This window comes from Canis lupus, chromosome 8, assembly GCF_011100685.1.
Source record: "Canis lupus familiaris isolate Mischka breed German Shepherd chromosome 8, alternate assembly UU_Cfam_GSD_1.0, whole genome shotgun sequence".
NCBI lineage: Eukaryota > Metazoa > Chordata > Mammalia > Carnivora > Canidae > Canis > Canis lupus.
Genome location: NC_049229.1, coordinates 10,371,129 through 10,390,362, shown reverse-complemented (window position 1 = coordinate 10,390,362; position 19,234 = coordinate 10,371,129). Strand labels below are relative to the sequence as shown.

At 34.6% G+C, this 19,234-nt stretch overlaps 1 protein-coding gene across 6 annotated transcripts in view; it reads left to right on the top strand.

The window, feature by feature from the left end:
• The window catches only part of STRN3 (striatin 3), a 120,632-nt gene that overhangs the window by 99,567 nt on the left and 1,831 nt on the right, over positions 1 to 19,234 (top strand). For 5 of the 6 annotated variants that reach the window (XM_038544400.1, XM_038544401.1, XM_038544402.1 and 2 more), the window contains 8 exons: positions 2,102 to 2,235; positions 3,591 to 3,766; positions 3,951 to 3,998; positions 4,303 to 4,424; positions 8,203 to 8,370; positions 9,693 to 9,833; positions 13,895 to 14,002; positions 19,144 to 19,230. In XM_038544400.1, the coding sequence (XP_038400328.1) occupies positions 2,102 to 2,235; positions 3,591 to 3,766; positions 3,951 to 3,998; positions 4,303 to 4,424; positions 8,203 to 8,370; positions 9,693 to 9,833; positions 13,895 to 14,002; positions 19,144 to 19,230 (984 nt within the window). Of the gene's footprint in view, positions 1 to 2,101; positions 2,236 to 3,590; positions 3,767 to 3,950; positions 3,999 to 4,302; positions 4,425 to 8,202; positions 8,371 to 9,692; positions 9,834 to 13,894; positions 14,003 to 18,897; positions 18,995 to 19,143; positions 19,231 to 19,234 lie in introns of all 6 variants that reach the window. The other variant, XR_005363099.1, reaches the window with a different exon arrangement.

Genomic DNA, 19,234 nt, shown 5'->3' with positions numbered 1-19,234 from the left:
TAGAAATTAATTCTCTCTGCAAAAATACAGGGAAAAATAAATTGAATATTTACTGTGATTACTGTATGCCCCAGTGATGGGTGATTATGGAAAGGAGAAATACAGCATAAAATACTTTTTTCACATAGGTATATAATAAATACTGAGTGAGCAGTATAGCTTACTATATATAAATAAGTATATGTATATAGGGAGAGATGGAGAAATGTAGTAATATACTTAATTAGAAATGGTTAAAAGTAGTTAATATTATACAGGCACTTCCCTTCACATGCCCCTAAGTTTAGCAAAAGCTGATCAGAAATATTTCTGCAGGGATCCCTGGGTGGCGCAGCGGTTTGGCGCCTGCCTTTGGCCCAGGGCGCGATCCTGGAGACCCGGGATCGAATCCTACGTCGGGCTCCTGGTGCATGGAGCCTGCTTCTCCCTCTGCCTGTGTCTCTGCCTCTCTCTCTCTCTCTCTGTGACTATCATAAATTTAAAAAAAAAAATATTTCTGCAAATCACTATATGATAATGCAAAATAATTTGTTATTGTGTTAAAAGTAATTTATTGGGCTTTTATCAAGATCTGTGTTAATGTGTAATTGTGAGTGGGAGGAATTGTGGCAGTTTGTTCTAACTTGATTTACAAATTATAAGATTAAAAGAAAAATTTGTCCTTGTAGTGGCTAAAAATACTTTGAGAAAATATTACCTAATGAATTTTATGTAATTATTCTTAAACATAACTTTAAACTATTTTACAGTTTTTTTAGCTTCTGGTATTACCAATAACTGCTTACTAGATATTGGTAGGAAGGATCAATTCTATAGATTTAGATTAAATAAACATAATCCTTGAAAGATTAAATCCTACTAGCATATACGTGTATATTTTCTGTCTGATACTCTAGGTTGCTTGCTGACTCACAACTTATTTTAGCAGTGTCATTGAGGACTCTGAGTCAAACTATATAGCTTACTTTGATGAATAATAAAATAAGATATTTTAAATAAAGATGAAGTTTCCTTTTGCAATAGTATACATTTAGGAGAAGTTGACTTGTGTCTTACATACTTATTTACTTATTTTCAGTAGTATTAGTGATGACTGACACATTTTATTACATCTGTTATGTCTTTTTGTACTATATTAGGTTTATATCATTTTTTTGTAGGAACTTTTCAAAATTAATTAGCTTGAGTTTTTATGTTTCCCTTTTAAATTTGCTCATGAATTTCAAATGTTTTTGGTATGTTGAGTTGTTTTGTATTGCAATGACTTGTGTACTACTTTTATCATCAGATTAAAATTTTGCTTTCAAAGCATATGTGCGATAATACTGAGAATTATTGCTTGTACTATAACTTGCAGCAAAATATATAATAGTATAGTTCTGATTATGGCAGAGTTTGACTTTAATTGGCCAAAGTGAAAAATTTAATTGAAAGTTGTATAGTCAATGTAGAGTAGTTATTTTAGAAGTGTCATGGTAAATAAAAGGCAAGTTAAAATAATAAATCATAGAGCGTGAAAACTGGAAAGCATTTTAAACATTACATGGATTAACCTTTTCCAGGAAGGAAGCTGACATTGTTGGTTGTAGAACTGCCCTTTTCCTAGAACATTGTTGTTATTGGAGTAATCTGAACAATTTAAGGCTTATTTCAATAAACTGGGAAACCATTTACATTGGAATGTTTACATTAATTTTATCAGGGCCTAGAATACCTAGCACTTACAAGCAAATACAATATAGAGCAAAAGGACTTAACCTGTAATATTAAAAAAATACTATAGTTCTAATTGTACCAAAGTGATAAGTGTTTTAAATAGACCAAAGTCTTTTGTGGCTCCCCCCTCCCATGCTGGAATAATATATTTAGTGCATATTTGATTTGTGGAAGATTATGTTGCAGTTTGTAAATAAGCAAATAAACATTTGTTTATTACTACTCAGTAATAGGATTTCTTGAGTTGGAAGAAATAGGAGGGAAGTGGGAAAATAAAAATTAATTATATTAATATTGTAACTGTTAAGTGCTTACATTTCCCCCACAATATTGTCTTGTACTGTATGATTTTTCAGCATTTAAGAAGCGGTTTTGTTCTTTATAGCTGAACCAATAACGTTTCCATCTGGAGGAGGCAAGTCATTTATTATGGGTTCTGATGATGTTTTGTTAAGTGTACTGGGCCTTGGAGACCTTGCAGACTTGACGGTAACAAATGATGCAGACTATAGTTATGATGTAAGTGCAGTTTTATTTTTAATTTTTTAATGATTTAATAGAAGGCTCCTTATTTTTTTTTGGAAACACTTATAAAACAGAATTAATGTCAAGGTGCATGGAAAAGATAAGTTTAAGTGTGTCAATATGTTGATTTGAAGTGACATGTAGTTTTTCTTTTGTAACTACTTTGTGGTGTTTAAATTTTTCTTAGGTATTGTGGTGGATTAGCTAGAAGTTTGGGATGATTGATTACCTTATAATATTGGTTGATAAATATCTATCTTGAGTAGTCAACTCTCAATTATCTACTCAAATTAAGCCATATTTTGATGTCAACAAGAGAAAAATAGGTAACCTGAATCACTTGCCTTCAGGATACTTCTTAAAAATTATGTTTTATTTTTGAACTTTTATTATTTTAAGGGTAATATTAAAGTTAGCTTGCCATTTCCTGAATACTCACTTAGTCCTTCATTTGAGGGATGGGGGAAAGAATGGAGATTGGATGGGAAGAGTAGTGTTTGGAGGCGAAACTAGTCTTGGATTAAATTTTTTATAGACAATGAACACTCAATTGAGAGTTAACTATACTTGTTTAGATTTTGTCTAAATGAATTTACTGTTTTTCAGCAAATTTTCCCCTTTTATAACATTCATTTTTTTCTACGTTTTATACTTATGTTATACCTATATTAGCATGCTTTTTAGAGACATCAGCCTTGGTGGGCTGGATTATTCTCATTAATATTTTCAAAGCATATGAACAACTAAATTCTAGTAGACTTTTGACTACTTTAGAAGTGGTTTCACAGCCTATCTTTACAGATGGAGAAATGAAGGTAAAAAGATTAACCTCTTACCAATATCAGCAATAATAATGAAAATAGGATGACAATATTCTTAAAGTGTCTTTAGTTCAGACTTTTGGAAAGTACCTTAATTTGCTTCCTTTAAAAATTTCACATGCTAATTTACTAAATGACAACTGTATTAATAATGTTCTCTTGGATTTTTGGTAGTCATTTATATAATCTTACTGTTTTCATGTAAAGCATTGCAGCATGGTAGTTTTTGTTGCTCTCATCTAACGTTTAATAGGACCTTTGGGTTTAGCCTGATGATTAGGTAAAACAGTTTAAGGAACTCTTCATTTGATCTAGGTATTTGAAAGCTAATTTGAAGTTATTCTTCTTAGTATCATTTATTAAATGATAAAGATCTGTTATAAAGTTTTTAAGGTACATTAAATTTCCACTGGACATTTTAGCAAAGCAGTTAAATATATATATTTTAAACACACCAAAACACACAAAACTCCACATGCCTATCAGTTTACTACTTTTACCACTAAATATTGCACTCTTTCTTTTTAGTTGCCTGCCAATAAAGATGCCTTTCGAAAGACATGGAACCCCAAGTATACACTACGTAGCCATTTCGATGGAGTACGGGCATTAGCTTTTCATCCTGTAGAACCTGTGCTGGTTACTGCCTCTGAGGACCATACTCTGAAACTTTGGAACTTGCAAAAAACAGTTCCTGCCAAAAAGCAAGTATTTTCATACTAGCCTGTCTTTTTTTCCTTCCAAATTTACTCATAATTATTATTATTTATGGTTCTATTTTTTGCATGCATTCATTTGATCTTACTTAATGATTCTTGAATGTCAGCCAGTGATTTACAGTTATGTAATTACCTTTTCCTCCCCCACCTTTCTTTTCTCCTCTTTTAGGAGTGCCTCTTTAGATGTAGAGCCTATCTACACATTTAGGGCCCACATGTAAGTTTTATTGAATCTATACTTAAATTAACAACTATAGTTATTGTTAATTATTATTAATCCTCAGACCTTATAATTTTCTCATATTTGTTTATATTAGAAAAGACATTAGTTGAGTAATACTTCATTTGATTAGTAATTGTATTAGTGAGAGTATAATCAGTGCTGTTCAAATTTACATGTTTGTTATTTTTATTTTAAACAGTTTTTAGATAACAACATAAATTTAGAGGTTGGGGAGATACAGATAATGAGTTTCTTCATAGGCTTTATAAGTAATTTTTTCCCTCTTTTCCTGTAATAGTGGTCCTGTTTTGTCATTAGCTATTAGTTCTAATGGAGAACAGTGTTTTAGTGGTGGTATTGATGCAACCATCCAGTGGTGGAATATGCCTAGCCCTAATGTGGATCCATATGATACATATGGTAAGTGAAAGGTTTAAAATACTTTTTTAAGTGAATGGAGCTAACAAAATATTATTATAAGGTTGTTTAAAAATGTATTAGTCTCCTTGCTTAGTTTTTCATTTATTATTAATTTGCTTTATTAAAGATAAAAATTAAGCAGTATTGTGGCATGGAATATTTAAGCCTGTGAATTGGTACTTTGTGTCCAAAAATAACAAATGATATTAATTAGAACATTAATTAATTTTAGTACTATTTAAAGAGGAGAATAAAATTTAATACAAGGAACAATTTTTTAAGCTTAAAATATTTAGCAGAAAAGAGTAGAAACAAATAGAATGGTTGAATAAACAGTGGTCTACTTAATGGTTCATTTACATAAATTCAAGAGCTCTTTGGTCTTTTTATTTAAGACATACTTGGTGCCTAAATTTGTCAAGTATAGTGTTAGGCTGTACATCAGGAAATAAGAATCAGTCTAATGGAAAAGACAGACATTTAAAAAAGCTAGGGAGTGGAGTCTGTGGTTAGAAATTGTAATAAACAGTATGAAGATAAAAGTAATATGAAAGAGAGTCTCTTTAGATATAGTCCAAAACAGTGACATTTAAGACAAAATCTAAAGGATGAAAGGAAACCTTCAGGGGTTCCTGGTGGCTCAGTCATTTGAGTGTCTGACTCTTGGTTTTGGCTCAGTTTATGATCTCAGTGTCGTGGGACTGAGCCTGGGACAATCTCTGCACTAAGCACAGAGTCTGCTTGAGATTCTTTTTCCCTCTGTTCCTCCTGCTCGCTCGCTCACTCTCTCTCTCTTTCTCTCAGATAAATAAATAGATAAATAAATAAGTAAATTATTTTAAAAAAAAAAAAGAAGCTTTTAATAAAGAATTTTAAGCCAGGAAGTGACCAGTAAAGGTGGATTTTAAAAGGTGACTCTGGTTATTATAAGGAGAATAGATTGGGGTGGGAAAAGTGAAGAAAAGAATACAAATATAATGTTATAATGTAAAGTTGTAGTGTAAGGGTCTAGTAGACTAGGTGAAAGGTGATGTTTCCATGGTCATGAGGACAGTGAAGCAGTTGGTAGCAGAGTGGTTGGGAGAGAAACGGATTTGGGATGCACTGGGAAGTAGATAGGATAGGCAGAATCTGGTGATAAAGTGGATAGTGATTGAGTGGACAAAGTGATGGGTAAGTGATTCTTAATTTTGTTACTTTGTAAAACAGCTTTATTAAGATATAATTCACATGACAAAATTCACCTTTTTTATGTATACAGTTCAGTAGTTTTTATTATATTCACAGGACTGTGCATCCATCACCACTAATTCAGGACATTTTTATCACCACTTCTGAATTTTTTTGACATGAGCAGTTGGTATATAATGGTAGCATATTGAAATGGGGGCAGAACAGGTGTGAAAAGATTAAAGATGATGGCTTTAGATTTCAGTCATGTTCAGGTTACTACTATCAAGTAGTTAATAATCAAGATAGGAGAATGGATTGTATAACACAGGGGAAGTTATGTTGTGCAGGGCACAAAGGGAAGGCAAGTACGGAGGAACTCTGACATTGGGAGAGTGACTAGAGCAGGAGAGCCAGCAAAGAAAACTGAGAAGGAGAGAGACCAAGGTGGCTCAGCGGTTGAGCACCTGCCTTCGGCCCAGGGCATAATCCTGAAGTCCCGGGATCGAGTTCCCTATCAGACTCCTTGCGTGGAGCCTGCTTCTTCCTCTGCCTGTGTCTCTGCCTCTCTCTCTCTCTCTCTCTCTCTGTGTGTCTCTCATGAATAAGTAAATAAAATCTTATAAAAAAAGAAAACTGAGAACGAGTGGCCTGTGAGGAAGGAGGAGGTACAGGAAAATGTGGGATCATGGAAGCATGCCAAAAGAAAAAAACATTTTGAGAACAAGGTAGCAATCTGCACTTTCATATTTTGCTAAGAGGTCTAATATGAGGATAGATAGCAAAGTTCCTTTTTTTTTTTTATATGACAAATAGGTCACCTGGGTCTTAGCGAGAGGTTGGATGCTGGGACTAAGATCAGAGCAGAGGGTGAAGGGACCTGTGGGCAACTTTTCAAGGCACACTCTGGATGAAAAGCAATGTGATGAGAATAACCAAGAAAAGAAATGTTCAAAGAAAGAAAAATTTGGGGAACCTGAGTGGTTCAGTCGGTTAAGTGTCTGCCTTTGGCTCAGGTCATGATCACAGGGTCCTGAGAAGGAGCCCCATAACAGGTTCTCCTCAGCAGGGAGTCTGCCTCTCCCTCTTCCTCTATGCTTACTCTTTTGTTTTCTCACTCTCTCAAATAAATAATCTAAGAAAAGAAAAATTTTATTAAACTTGTTAGAAGAAAGTTTGTCATTGGTGATTTTAGCAAGAGTTATTTTGGTGGAAAAAAAGTTATTTTGGTGTAGTGATGCTATGAGAAACCATGTTACACTGATTTAGAGAGTGAATGAAAGGTAAAAAAGCATTTTACTCAATATGCTCTTCTGCTATCTGTTGGAAGGGTGATACAAGGTTTTTATTTGAGTCAGTAGATTCTAGAGCATATTTGTTTGCTGTGGTAATGATCCTAAGGAGAAGGAGAATTATTGTATAGTAGGGAAACTATAAACATGAAAGCAAGTTAGTAGGTTGAATGGAATCCAGAATTTACCTGATAGAATTATCATTTGAGAAGAAAGTAGACAGTTCTTCTATCTGGAAGCAAGGAGTAAGGTGGCTCTAGACACTAGTAAGTAGATTGAGTGGAGGAAAGACAGGAGAGGGGTTCTTAATTTCATTGCTGTATTTTCTCAGTGAAATCGATAATCAGAGATAATCATTCTGAAGAAGGGAAGTTGGAAACTGAAAATTCTGGAGATAATAAGAAATAGTTGTGGGAAGTCGGAATTTTCTAAAGAAACAGGATTGTAGGCCAGATGGTGCACAGTGTTATTATTAGCCACCATGTCCATCAAACGGTAAATGGATACGTAAAATGTAGTATATCTATTCAATGGATATTATTTGGCATTTAGAAGAAATTCTTTAAAAAAAAAAAAAGAATGTTATAGCATGTCTCTCATGTACTGAGAGACATGCTATAGCATGGATGAACCTCGGAAACATTATGCCAGTCACGAAAGGCCAGTTGTATGAAATGTCCAGAATAGACAAACTTAGAGAAACAAAGTAGATTAGTGGTTATGTGGGCTGCAGAAAAGCAGGAAGAATTGGCAGTGGGGGGTGGGAATGGCTAATAAGTGATGGAAATGTCCTCAAATCGATTGTATAATAAAAGCCATTGAATTGTACACTTTCTTTTTTTTAAGATTTTATTTGTTTGAGAGAGAAAGAGGGCGAGCAAGAGTGGGGGCAGACAGGGGCACAAGGAGAAGGACAAGCAGACTCCCTGCTGTGGAGCCCAACATGGGGCTTGATTCCAGGTCCCTGAGATCATGACCTGAGCCAAAGCTAGGCATTGGGCAGCTGAGCCACCCAGGTGCCCCCTCGAATTATACACTTTAAATTGGTGAATTATGTGATACGGGAATTATATTTCATTAAAGCTGTTTCTTGAAAGTGTATGTTCTTTATAGAAAATTCCAAGAATACAGGAAAGAATTATGGTGGGGATAAAAAATAACCCATAATTCCACAATTTAAAGATGACCACTTCAGTTCTTCTTATGACCATTATGGGTAGTCTTTATACTTAATTATATGGTGAGTTATCTTTATCCAAAACATTTTTTTCCAACTTCTTTTAGCTAATTTGTGTTTGTTTGTTGTTTCTTCCCAGAGCCAAATGTTCTAGCTGGCACTTTAGTTGCACATACAGATGCTGTCTGGGGTCTTGCTTATAGTGGCATAAAAAATCAATTACTGTCTTGTTCAGCAGATGGCACTGTTAGGTTATGGAATCCACAAGAAAAATTGCCATGTATTTGCACTTACAATGGAGACAAGGGTAAGTAAATTTTGCCCTATAAAAAAAAAAAAACGCTAATTTTTTTAGAATTTGGAAGATAGAAAGGACAAAGCAGATGATTACTGTTTCTTTGCTACTCCAAGAGACACGTTGAAAGAATTTCATAAAGCTTGTCATGATAATCTTTTTACTCTTAGCATTTCTTATAAGCAAGTGTATCGTATAGCTCAGTGCTATTTGACTTTTTCCAGGACATGTCCTATTTAAAAAATAAAGCTTTGTAATCGTGAAGTAGACAAATGAGGCTGCTCATAGGAATAACATGAGGCTCTCCACTTGCTCTGGGTGGCTGCACTCAAAGACTGAAGGGATCACAGTCTTAAGCATACCTAATACATATGAGCACACTGAATGAGAAGTCTAGCCTTATAATCATTGAATCAGCACCCCTAAGTAGGAAGTACAAACTGAGTTACATGTAGAATTTCAAATCTTTTCCTGTTAAAGAAAGCTTTAAGCAGTTTGCTTTGTGATAACTTTTATTTATATATGTTTATGTGCTGGCATTAGGTTTTCTGAGTCATTTTTAAGTTATTTTTAAAAACCAGACCTTTTCTTTTTATTAGAAATTATGTTTTGTCTTAAAGCATTTTAGATAAATAGTATGTGTTTACTTTTTGTAAGATCTCTTAGATACCTTAGTGATAATGCTAATTTTTCAATTACTCAAACTTTTGAGGTAAAAATTTATTTAAATATTTGTTGCCTTTACTTCATCTTGATAATTAATCGTTTGACACTTTGGATTTCACCTCGTTGTGCATGATCTGGCTAATTGAATTTAATCTATTGAAGACAAATTGCTGCTCAGGACATGGTAGGATAGTACTGCATCGGTAGATTCCAGACTCCAAGCTTTATTTTCAGAGATCTAAAAATTCAACTTGTGTGAGCTACTCGATATGGCTATAAGTCTCAAACCAGTGCAATCTCCCAAGAAAGTGATGTGAAAATGCTAATTTATCATTTTACAGTAAAAAATAAATATGGCAAGTCAGCCAGAAGACTCACCTAGATTTTTTTTTCTTAGAAGAAAATGCATAAAAGAACAAATGACTTCTGTACATATCTCCTTAGTACTTTGAGATCTCCAACTATATTTCCTTCTACTATTAAATAGAATATTATAACAACTAAAAATAATTGAACGGAAGTTGCCTATTATATCTCACTACCCTAACATAATTGCTCTCTTTTTCATTATGAACATTATTTCAAAAACACTTGAGTTCCTTTTTCTTATTAGCAAACAGGGATTTCTAAATTGTTTTTATATTGAATCTCTTCGGGCTTCTTTTCAGAGCATGGAATACCTACATCGGTTGACTTTATAGGCTGTGATCCAGCTCATATGGTGACCTCTTTCAACACTGGTAGTACAGTAATTTATGACTTAGAAACATCACAATCATTGGTGATGCTTTCATCACAGATAGATTCTGGTAAGTTTTCATAGGTTTCCTTGAAACTTAAAAAGGATTATTACACAATAGAGGGTGATCTTTTAAGTTTTACATTTTGACTATTTGAATTTATGATGAATTTATGAAACAACTTCAACTGTGTTATAGTTGTATTCCTTTACATTATTTTTGCAGTTTTCTCAAATTATGCTTAAAAGCTTGGAGAGTTTAGGGGATCATAGAGAGTAGGGCAATATAAATGTGAAAGTAGAGGAAATAATTTTAAAGTTTTAGTGGAAATACAGGGGCGCCTGGGTGGCTCAGTCGGTTAAGCATCTGCCTTTCAGGTCATGATCCCAGAGACTTGAGATTGAGCCCTGAGTAGGGCTCTCTGCTCAGTGGGGAGTCTGTTTCTCCCTTTCTTCTTTCTCTCCACCCACTTATGCGTGCACACGCGCTCTCTAAATAAATAAATAAATAAATAAATAAATAAATAAATAAATAAAATCTATCTTTTCAAAAGGTTTAATGAAAATACATGTGAAAGTAGAGAAAATAATATAAGCCTGGTTGCTGGTTGCATCCTTGTGGTATCATTTTAATGTGCTTTCTCTTTTCTTTTTATTTCCTGTAAACAAGTTATAGATCTAGAGACTTATTCATATTTGGGTTTAATGTTTTTGTCTTCATTATAAAGTTTTTAAAAGTTTTTGGCAAAACTACATTATAGTAACTTGTGAGCTTTTATCAGGAGTAAATATTGTCTGGTGTATCGTTTTCTTTTTTTTTTTTTTTTTTTGGTTTATCGTTTTCTTATGTAAAGTCTTGATGATCATTACCCACATCCATTAATTCTGTTGAAAAATGATTTTCTAATTCTTTCATTCCTTCTCCACTTAATAGCTAGAATATTTCTATAAAAAGGAACACTGTTCATCAATAATCTGGTTACCCTGGAGTTAGTGATTATAAGTGAAGAGAAAGATTAATATTGAACCCTCCCCCACTTTATCAGTTTTCAAAATGAGGTGGTTTCCTAGCCTTACCCAGAGATGTTCATTGAGCCTTTTGGGTGTTGTTTTTATTACCATTATAATCCCTAATCTCAGATATAAATGTATCAGATGTGTTTTAGTCTATTGCAGATATTATCTTTATCATTCCTCAGATTGTTTCATGTTTGGCTAGTGGGAGCGTATTCAGGTTGGCTCTTGAACCCTTTTGACATGACTCTGGTAGTCATTAATAGCTTTCTTACTTTCTGATGTAGCAAGATGTTTTGGGTTCATCTTGTTCATTTTGTGCCCCAGACTGAAAGCATGCATCTCTCTAAGAAGCCATGGTTTCTTTGAGTGGAAAAATGGCATTTAGAGACTGCAATATAGGTATACTTAGGCTTTTGGATTGGTCCTCATGGCTTTTATGGCTCTTGAGTTGCTCATTGGTTTAGGCTTTTTCAGTGGACAGAGCTAGAAATGCATTTTAAAAAAAGAAAAGAAAAACACTGATAATTTCATACAAATATTTCCCGTTAAAATTCAGATTTATCTCGTTGCTTTTTACCTCATCTTAATCATGCTGAAACTCTTGATTCTCAGCAAAATCATCATCATCTCTTACTTGATTTATTCCACAGTACAGATACAATCATCTCAGAATAACAAAACCAACACCACCACCAATAGTTTGATTACTGATAATAGTTTCATATTCACAATGTATTCCACTAGAGATGATACAGTCTAATTACTGTGCTTTAAAGTCAACTGAAGGGGCATCTGTGTGGCTTGGTTGGAATTGAGCCTTTTGTTGGACTCCCTGCTGAGCAGGGAGCCTGCTTCTCCCTCTCCCCCTGCTTGTGCTTGCTCTCTCTTTGTGTCATATAAATAAAATCTTTTAAAAAATAAAGTCACTTGAAATTATTCATTTTGTTTGTCTGCTTATACCCCAGTTGGATATCTAGTTAACATTCATTTGTCTAATTTTACTTTTGGGGGTTTTTTTTGGGGGGAGTTGCTTTTAAAAAATCATTTTATGGCAGCCCAGGTGGCTCAGCAGTTTAGCACCGCCTTCAGCCCAGGGCCTGACCCTGGAGACCCAGAATTAAGTCCCACATCAGGCTCCCTGCATGGGGCCTGTTTCTCCCTCTGCCTGTGTCTCTGTCTCTCTGTCTCTCTCTCTTTTTCTCTCTCTGTCTCTCATGAATGAATAAATAAAAATCTTTAAAAAACATTTTATAATTATTTAAACCATTTAAATTGTTTCATGGTCAAATCTCAAACCAAATTATAGTTAAAGAAGTGTGTTTCCCAGCATTTTTTCAACTCTAGCCCCTTTCTCCTTCTTACATGGGTAGTGTGTCTAAGTTCAGTTAAGAATTCTTAAATATATGTGGAATGACTGATAGTTAAAATCTAATAATGTTATTTTCTCATTAGTTTTGATCCCTCTCTGTTTTTCCCCCATCTCTAATAAGAAATTAAGAGCTTGGTAGCAAAGAAAGGTCTCGTCCCTAAGAACATGTATTGCTGTTCTTTGTGGTTTTTCTCTGAGTGTGGGTTGGATGGGAGTGGTTCCTTGCAAACGTGATTTTTCTTGTGAATTTTTTCATTAAATGCTTATTATTCATTCATGGGCTGTTTATTTTTTATTATTTTACTTATTTTTAATTTTTTTCATTGGAGTTCCAATTTGCCAACATATAGCATAACACCCAAGTGCTCATCCCGCCAAGTGCCCTCCTCATTTCCCATCACCCAGTCACCCCAAACCCCCGCCCACTTCCCCTTCCACTACCCTTTGTTCATTTCCCAGAGTTAGGTGTCTCTCATGTTTTGTCACCCTCACTGATATTTTTCACTCATTTTCTCTCCTTTCCCTTTATTCCCTTTCACTAATTTTTATATTCCCCAAATGAATGAGACCATATAATGTTTGTCCTTTTCTGATTGACTTATTTCACTCAGCATAATACCCTCCAGGTCCCTCCACGTCGAAGCAAATAGTGGGTATTTGTCATTTCTAATGGCTGAGTAATATTCCATTGTATGCGTATACCACATCTTCTTCTTCTTCTTTTTTTTTTTTAAGATTTATTTATTTATTTATTCATGATAGAGAGAGAGAAAAAGAGGCAGAGACACAGGCAGAGGGAGAAGCAGGCTCCATGCCAGGGGCCTGACGCGGGACTCGATCCTGGGACTCCAGGATCGCGCCCTGGGCCAAAGGCAGGCACTAAGCTGCTGAGCCACCCAGGGATCCCCTACATATACCACATCTTCTTTATCCATTCATCTTTCAATGGACATCGACGCTCCTTCCACAGTTTGGCTATTGTGGACATTGCTGCTATAAACATTGGGGTGCAGGTGTCTCAGCATTTCACTGCATCTGTATCTTTGGAGTAAATCCCCAGCAGTGCAATTGCTGGGTCATAGGGCAGAACCTTTTTTTTTTTTTTTTTTTTTTTTTGTCTTTTTCTTTTTCTTTCTTTCTTTTTTTTTTTTAAAGGGCAGATCTATTTTTAACTCTTTGAGGAACCTCCACACAGTTTTCCAGAGTGGCTATACCAGTTCACATTCCCACCAACAGTGCAAGAGGGTTCTCTACATCCTCTCCAACATTTGTGGTTTTTGCCTTGTTAATTTTCCCCATTCTCACTGGTGTGAGGTGGTATCTCATTGTGGTTTTGATTTGTATTTCCCTGATGGCCAGTGATGCGGAGCATTTTCTCATGTGCTTGTTGGTCATGTCTGTGTCTTCCTCTGAATTTTCTGTTCATGTCTTTTGCATGGGCTGTTTATTTAAAGTAATAATTACTGTGGATCTTTAAGATTCTAAACCACTTATACTGACATTCCGCATTAAAATATTTCTAATTTTTCTTAAATTTGAGCTTAGTACTCCATAATAATGTCCATCATTATAGGACATGATAGCTTACATGTATGTTTTAAGAAACTATATCTCCCAGATTTTTATTTTACACAAATGCGTTAATATTTTAATGATTCTTATTTTTTGGTAAGCCTAGAAAGGCCATCATCTAAATTTTAACTGAAGATTTGAATTTTAGTGCATTATTTTCCTTTATTTTTCAGGTTTACAATCCAATAAACACATTAACAGAGTAGTAAGTCATCCCACACTTCCTGTTACAATAACTGCTCATGAAGATAGACACATCAAATTTTTTGACAATAAAACGGGTAAGTTGGTTGTCTTTCTTTTTAGTTAATAATATTGTAAACTTAAGATGATCAAAAATGCTATTCTTTTTATGTAAAACATACTAACTTTTTGCCTTAAAAATTGCCAGGTACACCATTTTAACTCCGATTTCTGCTTTACTTAATGTGGTACACTTCCATGTTAAATTCTGCCCCTTAGGTGTATATAATACTTTGTAATACCAATTACATTTTCTCCATGTCATGTTAAATATAAACCCATCCATTTGAAATTTTTTCTTTTATATTCTGTTGTGAAAGGCCTGGAGTTTGGCATTTCAGAGATATACTCTTAGAATTATTCCTCAGGAGATGAAATGATGAAATCTGGAAATTGTTTACTGTTATTCTCCCTCTAGTTCTTCTGTGAGGAAACTTACCAGTTATATAGAAGTCAAATTAAATTTTAATTTGGCCGTAGGGTGGTTTCTTTAATGACCTCTGTTTCATCTGTTAGTAGAATACCACATAAAATACTGTTTGTGCTCAGTTAGGCTTCTTTAAGAAGCTAAAACGGGTATTAAAGGACTTCCAAGTAAGAAATTTAGAAGTTAATTGCAACATTATTGCAGGGCAACAGATTATCAAGCAAGACAAATCAAAACTATAGATCTTTTTGAAATGTCATTCATTCATTGATTCATTCAAGTAGGCTCCATGATCCTAAAATCAAGAATAAGATGCTCTGTCGACTGAGCCTGCCAGGTGCCCCTCTACAGATTTCTCTTTGAAGGTTATATAGGATGTGGTTATAATTATTAATCTCTAGAGTCTTAAAATAAATCCCTGTGTTCAAATAACACTTTAATGGACAGATTCCTTGTAATTCAGTAGAACAAGTTGAGAATCATTTAAAAAAATTTTTTTTTCAGATAATTTCCTTTACTGTATTTCTGAGATTCTTTTAAGGTTAACTATTGAAGATTTACATTTACGTTTGTAGCAGGAAGGTCAGAAATTTTAGTAGCTATATTAACAGCAAAATTTATTCATGAGAGACACAGAGAGAGGCCGAGACATAGGCAGAGGGAGAAGCAGACTTCCCTGCAGGGAGCTTGATGTGGGACTTGATCCCAGGATTCCGGGATCATGACCTGAGCCCAAAGGCAGACCCTCAACAACCATTGAGCCACCCAGGTGCCCCAGCAATAGACTCTTAACAATAGAAAAATTCTTTCTAAATCCTGTTTCACTACGCACAACATTGTGTGAAATTAAACTGTAAATTGCATTCAGGTATACTGTTTCCAGAGAATTTTTTTCCCTGAAAATTGGTAACTCATTTAAATGTGGTAAACTAGAATATTTTCTGTTGTTTACAGCTAAATTTTTAATGGAATATTCTATCAAATGACTGGTATGTTTATTGAATTATTTTCATCTGAAACATAGAAATTAATACTCTGGATAGATTCAATGAATTCTTAGATTTGAACAAAAAATATTTTTAGGTTTTGTATTCTGCATGGCACTTGTTTGAGGAAAATAGAACGTGTGTCTCTGTGTGTATGCACATGTGTACATTCATACATGCAGTAAGATGAGCCATGCTAGATAAAGGAGTCTTCATAGTGAGGGTTTGATCTTTGCTTTGAAGAAATGGTAAGTTTTGTGTTGTTTTTTTAAGTGAAGAAGGTAGTAGGAAATTCCAGATAAGGGCCTATTTTGAACAGAGGCAGCATGGTGATAGGAACTTGGGCTGGAATAGAAGTTTCTTATAGGTAAAGCTGAAGAGGTAAGTTTGGAGAAGAGAAACTATTAGGGACTTTTCAGAGCCAGGCTAAGAATAATGGATTTCTGTTTATGCTGTGTACTGTGAAAACTATTTACAATATTTGAGTGGGGGTTTGTAAAATTGGTTTAGAAAGATTATGTAAATTGCATTACCTAGGAGATCTTTGACTTTAAATAATTTATAATTTCACTTTCTAATGTTTGTTGTAGAGAGATATTAAGGGTTCATGATTTTTAAAATTGTGGTAGAGATAGACATTTGAGTTGCATATACTGTGCCTCTGAGGAACTTAGCTTAGTGATAGTGAGTTTGGGAGGTGTACAAGTTAAGGATATGGGGGAGTTGGAGACTGAAGATCCTGAAATCATTGTGGGCTCATTCATTCAGTACAATTTATTGAGTGTCTGCCATATCCTTGGCAGAATTTTCAGTGCTTCGTGAACAAAACAAAATGGTCCTCTTAGAATTTAATTTCTAGTGGTGTCTTGCTTACTTCAAGTGGAGACATCATTCTGTTTGATTTACATAAAGTAACATGTTTGTTCTTCTATAACTATAAGGTAGATAAGGTATTATTTCCATTTTACACTTGAAATAAAAGGCTTAAGAGAAGTTTCTAATTTGTTCATTGTTACACAGCAGAGAGAAATTATGGGGTTGATGGATTCACATGCTGCATGCAGTTTGCTTCCAGAGTCTACATTTTTTAAAAATAGCTTTTTCTTCCCCATTTCATAGAGGCTCACAGTAATGATTACCCAAATCAAAGGTGCTTAAGGTGCCAGAAAAGGGAAAACAGGTGACATCATTTATTTTCCTCCATTATGGAAGGAGAGAATTAATTTTGGTCAGTGAGGAGAGGTAGTAGTAGAGGCATGAGGCAAAGTGAAATTGGTTAAATGTGCGAAGCTGCAAATATATGTTGGCAAAGAAGAAATCCTAAGGAAGTGTCAGAAGTTTTGTGACTGAAGTTTTGTGAGTAGATTTGTTTGGATGAAAGAATTCTTTGCTTTAAGACATATTAAATTTAGAAGATACAGGATCGTTCTTAGGAGAGAAGTTAGAACTAGATTTGTGAATTAAGACTTACTGCCATAGATTTGACATTTTAAGGGAAGCTAATGATGCTTGGTATTTAACTTCTGATAATTTGAGATTATTGGCCTGGAGCTCTGCCATTTCATGCTTGTGTATTTGGGAGTTTTTTTTTGTTTTGTTTTTTGTTTGTTTTAATAGGAATGTTGCAAGAAATGGATTCTAGACCTGATGAATTATGTGGGGCTAAACAGTTAAAAGATCATATGTTGAATGATTATACTGTATCTCAGGATAGCAGAGAAGAATCTCTAAAATTAGTTATTAGTATTAGTGAGAAACAGACAAATGTGATTTGGAATGTTGAGACACTAATTTCCTACTTAATTGATGATGTTAGTATTACCAGAAAGTGATAGAACCTTTTATGTTTTTCAGAATAACTTTTTGCACATTTAATTATGTTGTGGTTTTATATTCAGTCCAGGAGCTATAGTAATGAAAGTAGATCTATTTCATGTCCCAGTGTGGAATGTCATTAGGGGACCAAAAATGATGATTGGGACTAGAATTCTGGAGGTCTGTCATCAGGAGCTGCTCAGGTATTTGAGTAATAAAGACTTCTGCAGAGTGAAAGGGGAGGAAATTTTTAAAATATCAGTATTTGCTATTTTATTCCTTCTTGGATGAATCAATTTTTGATACTGCTTTCCAGCCATCAAAGGCATATATTGCCAGTGCAGAGGCTAATCCTCTTGTCCCCAAGGTACTTATGCAACACAACTTTGTATTCATAACTTGTTTTTAAATTTTAACTTGCCATTGAATCCCATTTTCTTCCCAAATCTTCAGTGAAGATATCCATTAAATCCCATTTTCCATTGTAGCATTTTTGCTACTGTATGGGGAAATCCAGAATAATTTCTCACCCCTCTCCTCTTTCTTTTTTTTTTTTTTTTAAAGATTTTATTTATTTATTCATGAAAGACACACAGAGAGAGAGGCAGAGACACAGGCAGAGGGAGAAGCAGGCTCCATGCAGGGAGCCCGACGTGGGACTCGATCCGGGTCCCCAGGATCATACCCCAGGCCGAAGGCGGTGCTAAACCGCTGGGCCAGTGGCGCTGCCCCTCTTTCTTGTTTCTAATGTATAAAATGATTGAGATTTCAAAGGGTAAATGAATTTAATTATAGTAGAATCTTTAGCTAGGGTTATATCCTCTAGTGATTTATTTATCAATAATCCTGTATAATCTTTACATCCTAATGAGAAAGATTTTTTTCTGTTTTAAGTTTAGTTCCAACTATAAATCTTAAGCCTTTGATGTAACCATACAGTCATTATGCTTTCCACTGTCTACCAGGTACTGTCAGATTCATGTCACACAGATGTCTTTTTTTTAGGAATAACTGGGAAAGTTCTGCATTAGAATTAAAATTCTCTTTAAAAAATTATTACAGGCGTACCTCTGTGGGTTCAGTTTCATACCACTGCAGTAAAGCTCATTTGGCATTTAAAGTGAGTCAAATGAATTTTGGTTTCTCAGTGCATATAAAAGTCATGTTTACACCATATTGTTGTCTACTAAGTGTGCAGTAGCGTTATATCTAAAAAAACAATGTACATACCTTAATTAAAGAATACTTATTGCAAAAAAATGCTAACCATTGCTGAGCTTTCACCAATTTGGAAGCAGTCATCCCAGATCACTATAACAAATAAAATAAAATTGAAAAGGTTTGCAATTTTGCAAGAATTGCCAGAACGTGACAGAGACACAAAGTGAGCAAGTGCTATTGGAAAATGGCACCAATAGATTTGTTCAACACAGGGTTGCCATAGATCTTCAGTTGGTAAAAAACGGCAATATCTGTGAAGTGCAATAAAACAAGGTATGCCTGTATACTGGGCAAACGTTGGAACCTTTAAGTGATAGAAGGCAGACACAAAAAGCCACTTGTTATTGTGTGATTGCAACTGTATGAAACATTCAGAATAGGCCAAATCACAAGAGAAAGAAAGCAAATTAGTGGGAACCAGGGACTTTGGGGGAGGGGAGAAATAGGGAGTGACTGCTTAATGGGTACGGGTTTCCTTTTGCAGTGATGAAAATGTTCTGAACTGGATAATGGTGATGGTTGCATATCACTGCGAATGTTCTAAAAGCCACTGAATGATACCTTCCCAAATGGTTAAAATGGTAAATTTTATGTTATGTGTATTTTACCACAGTAAAAAATATATTGCTGTAGTGATTGTCTATTTTATGTTGATGCTATATTATGGTTTCTGATCTCACAAGTTATTAACTGTTTGTGAAAACTTTATCTTCTGTTATGTTTTGTTTAGGTAAAATGATCCATTCTATGGTAGCTCATTTGGATGCTGTTACAAGTTTAGCAGTAGATCCTAATGGAATCTATCTGATGTCTGGAAGTAA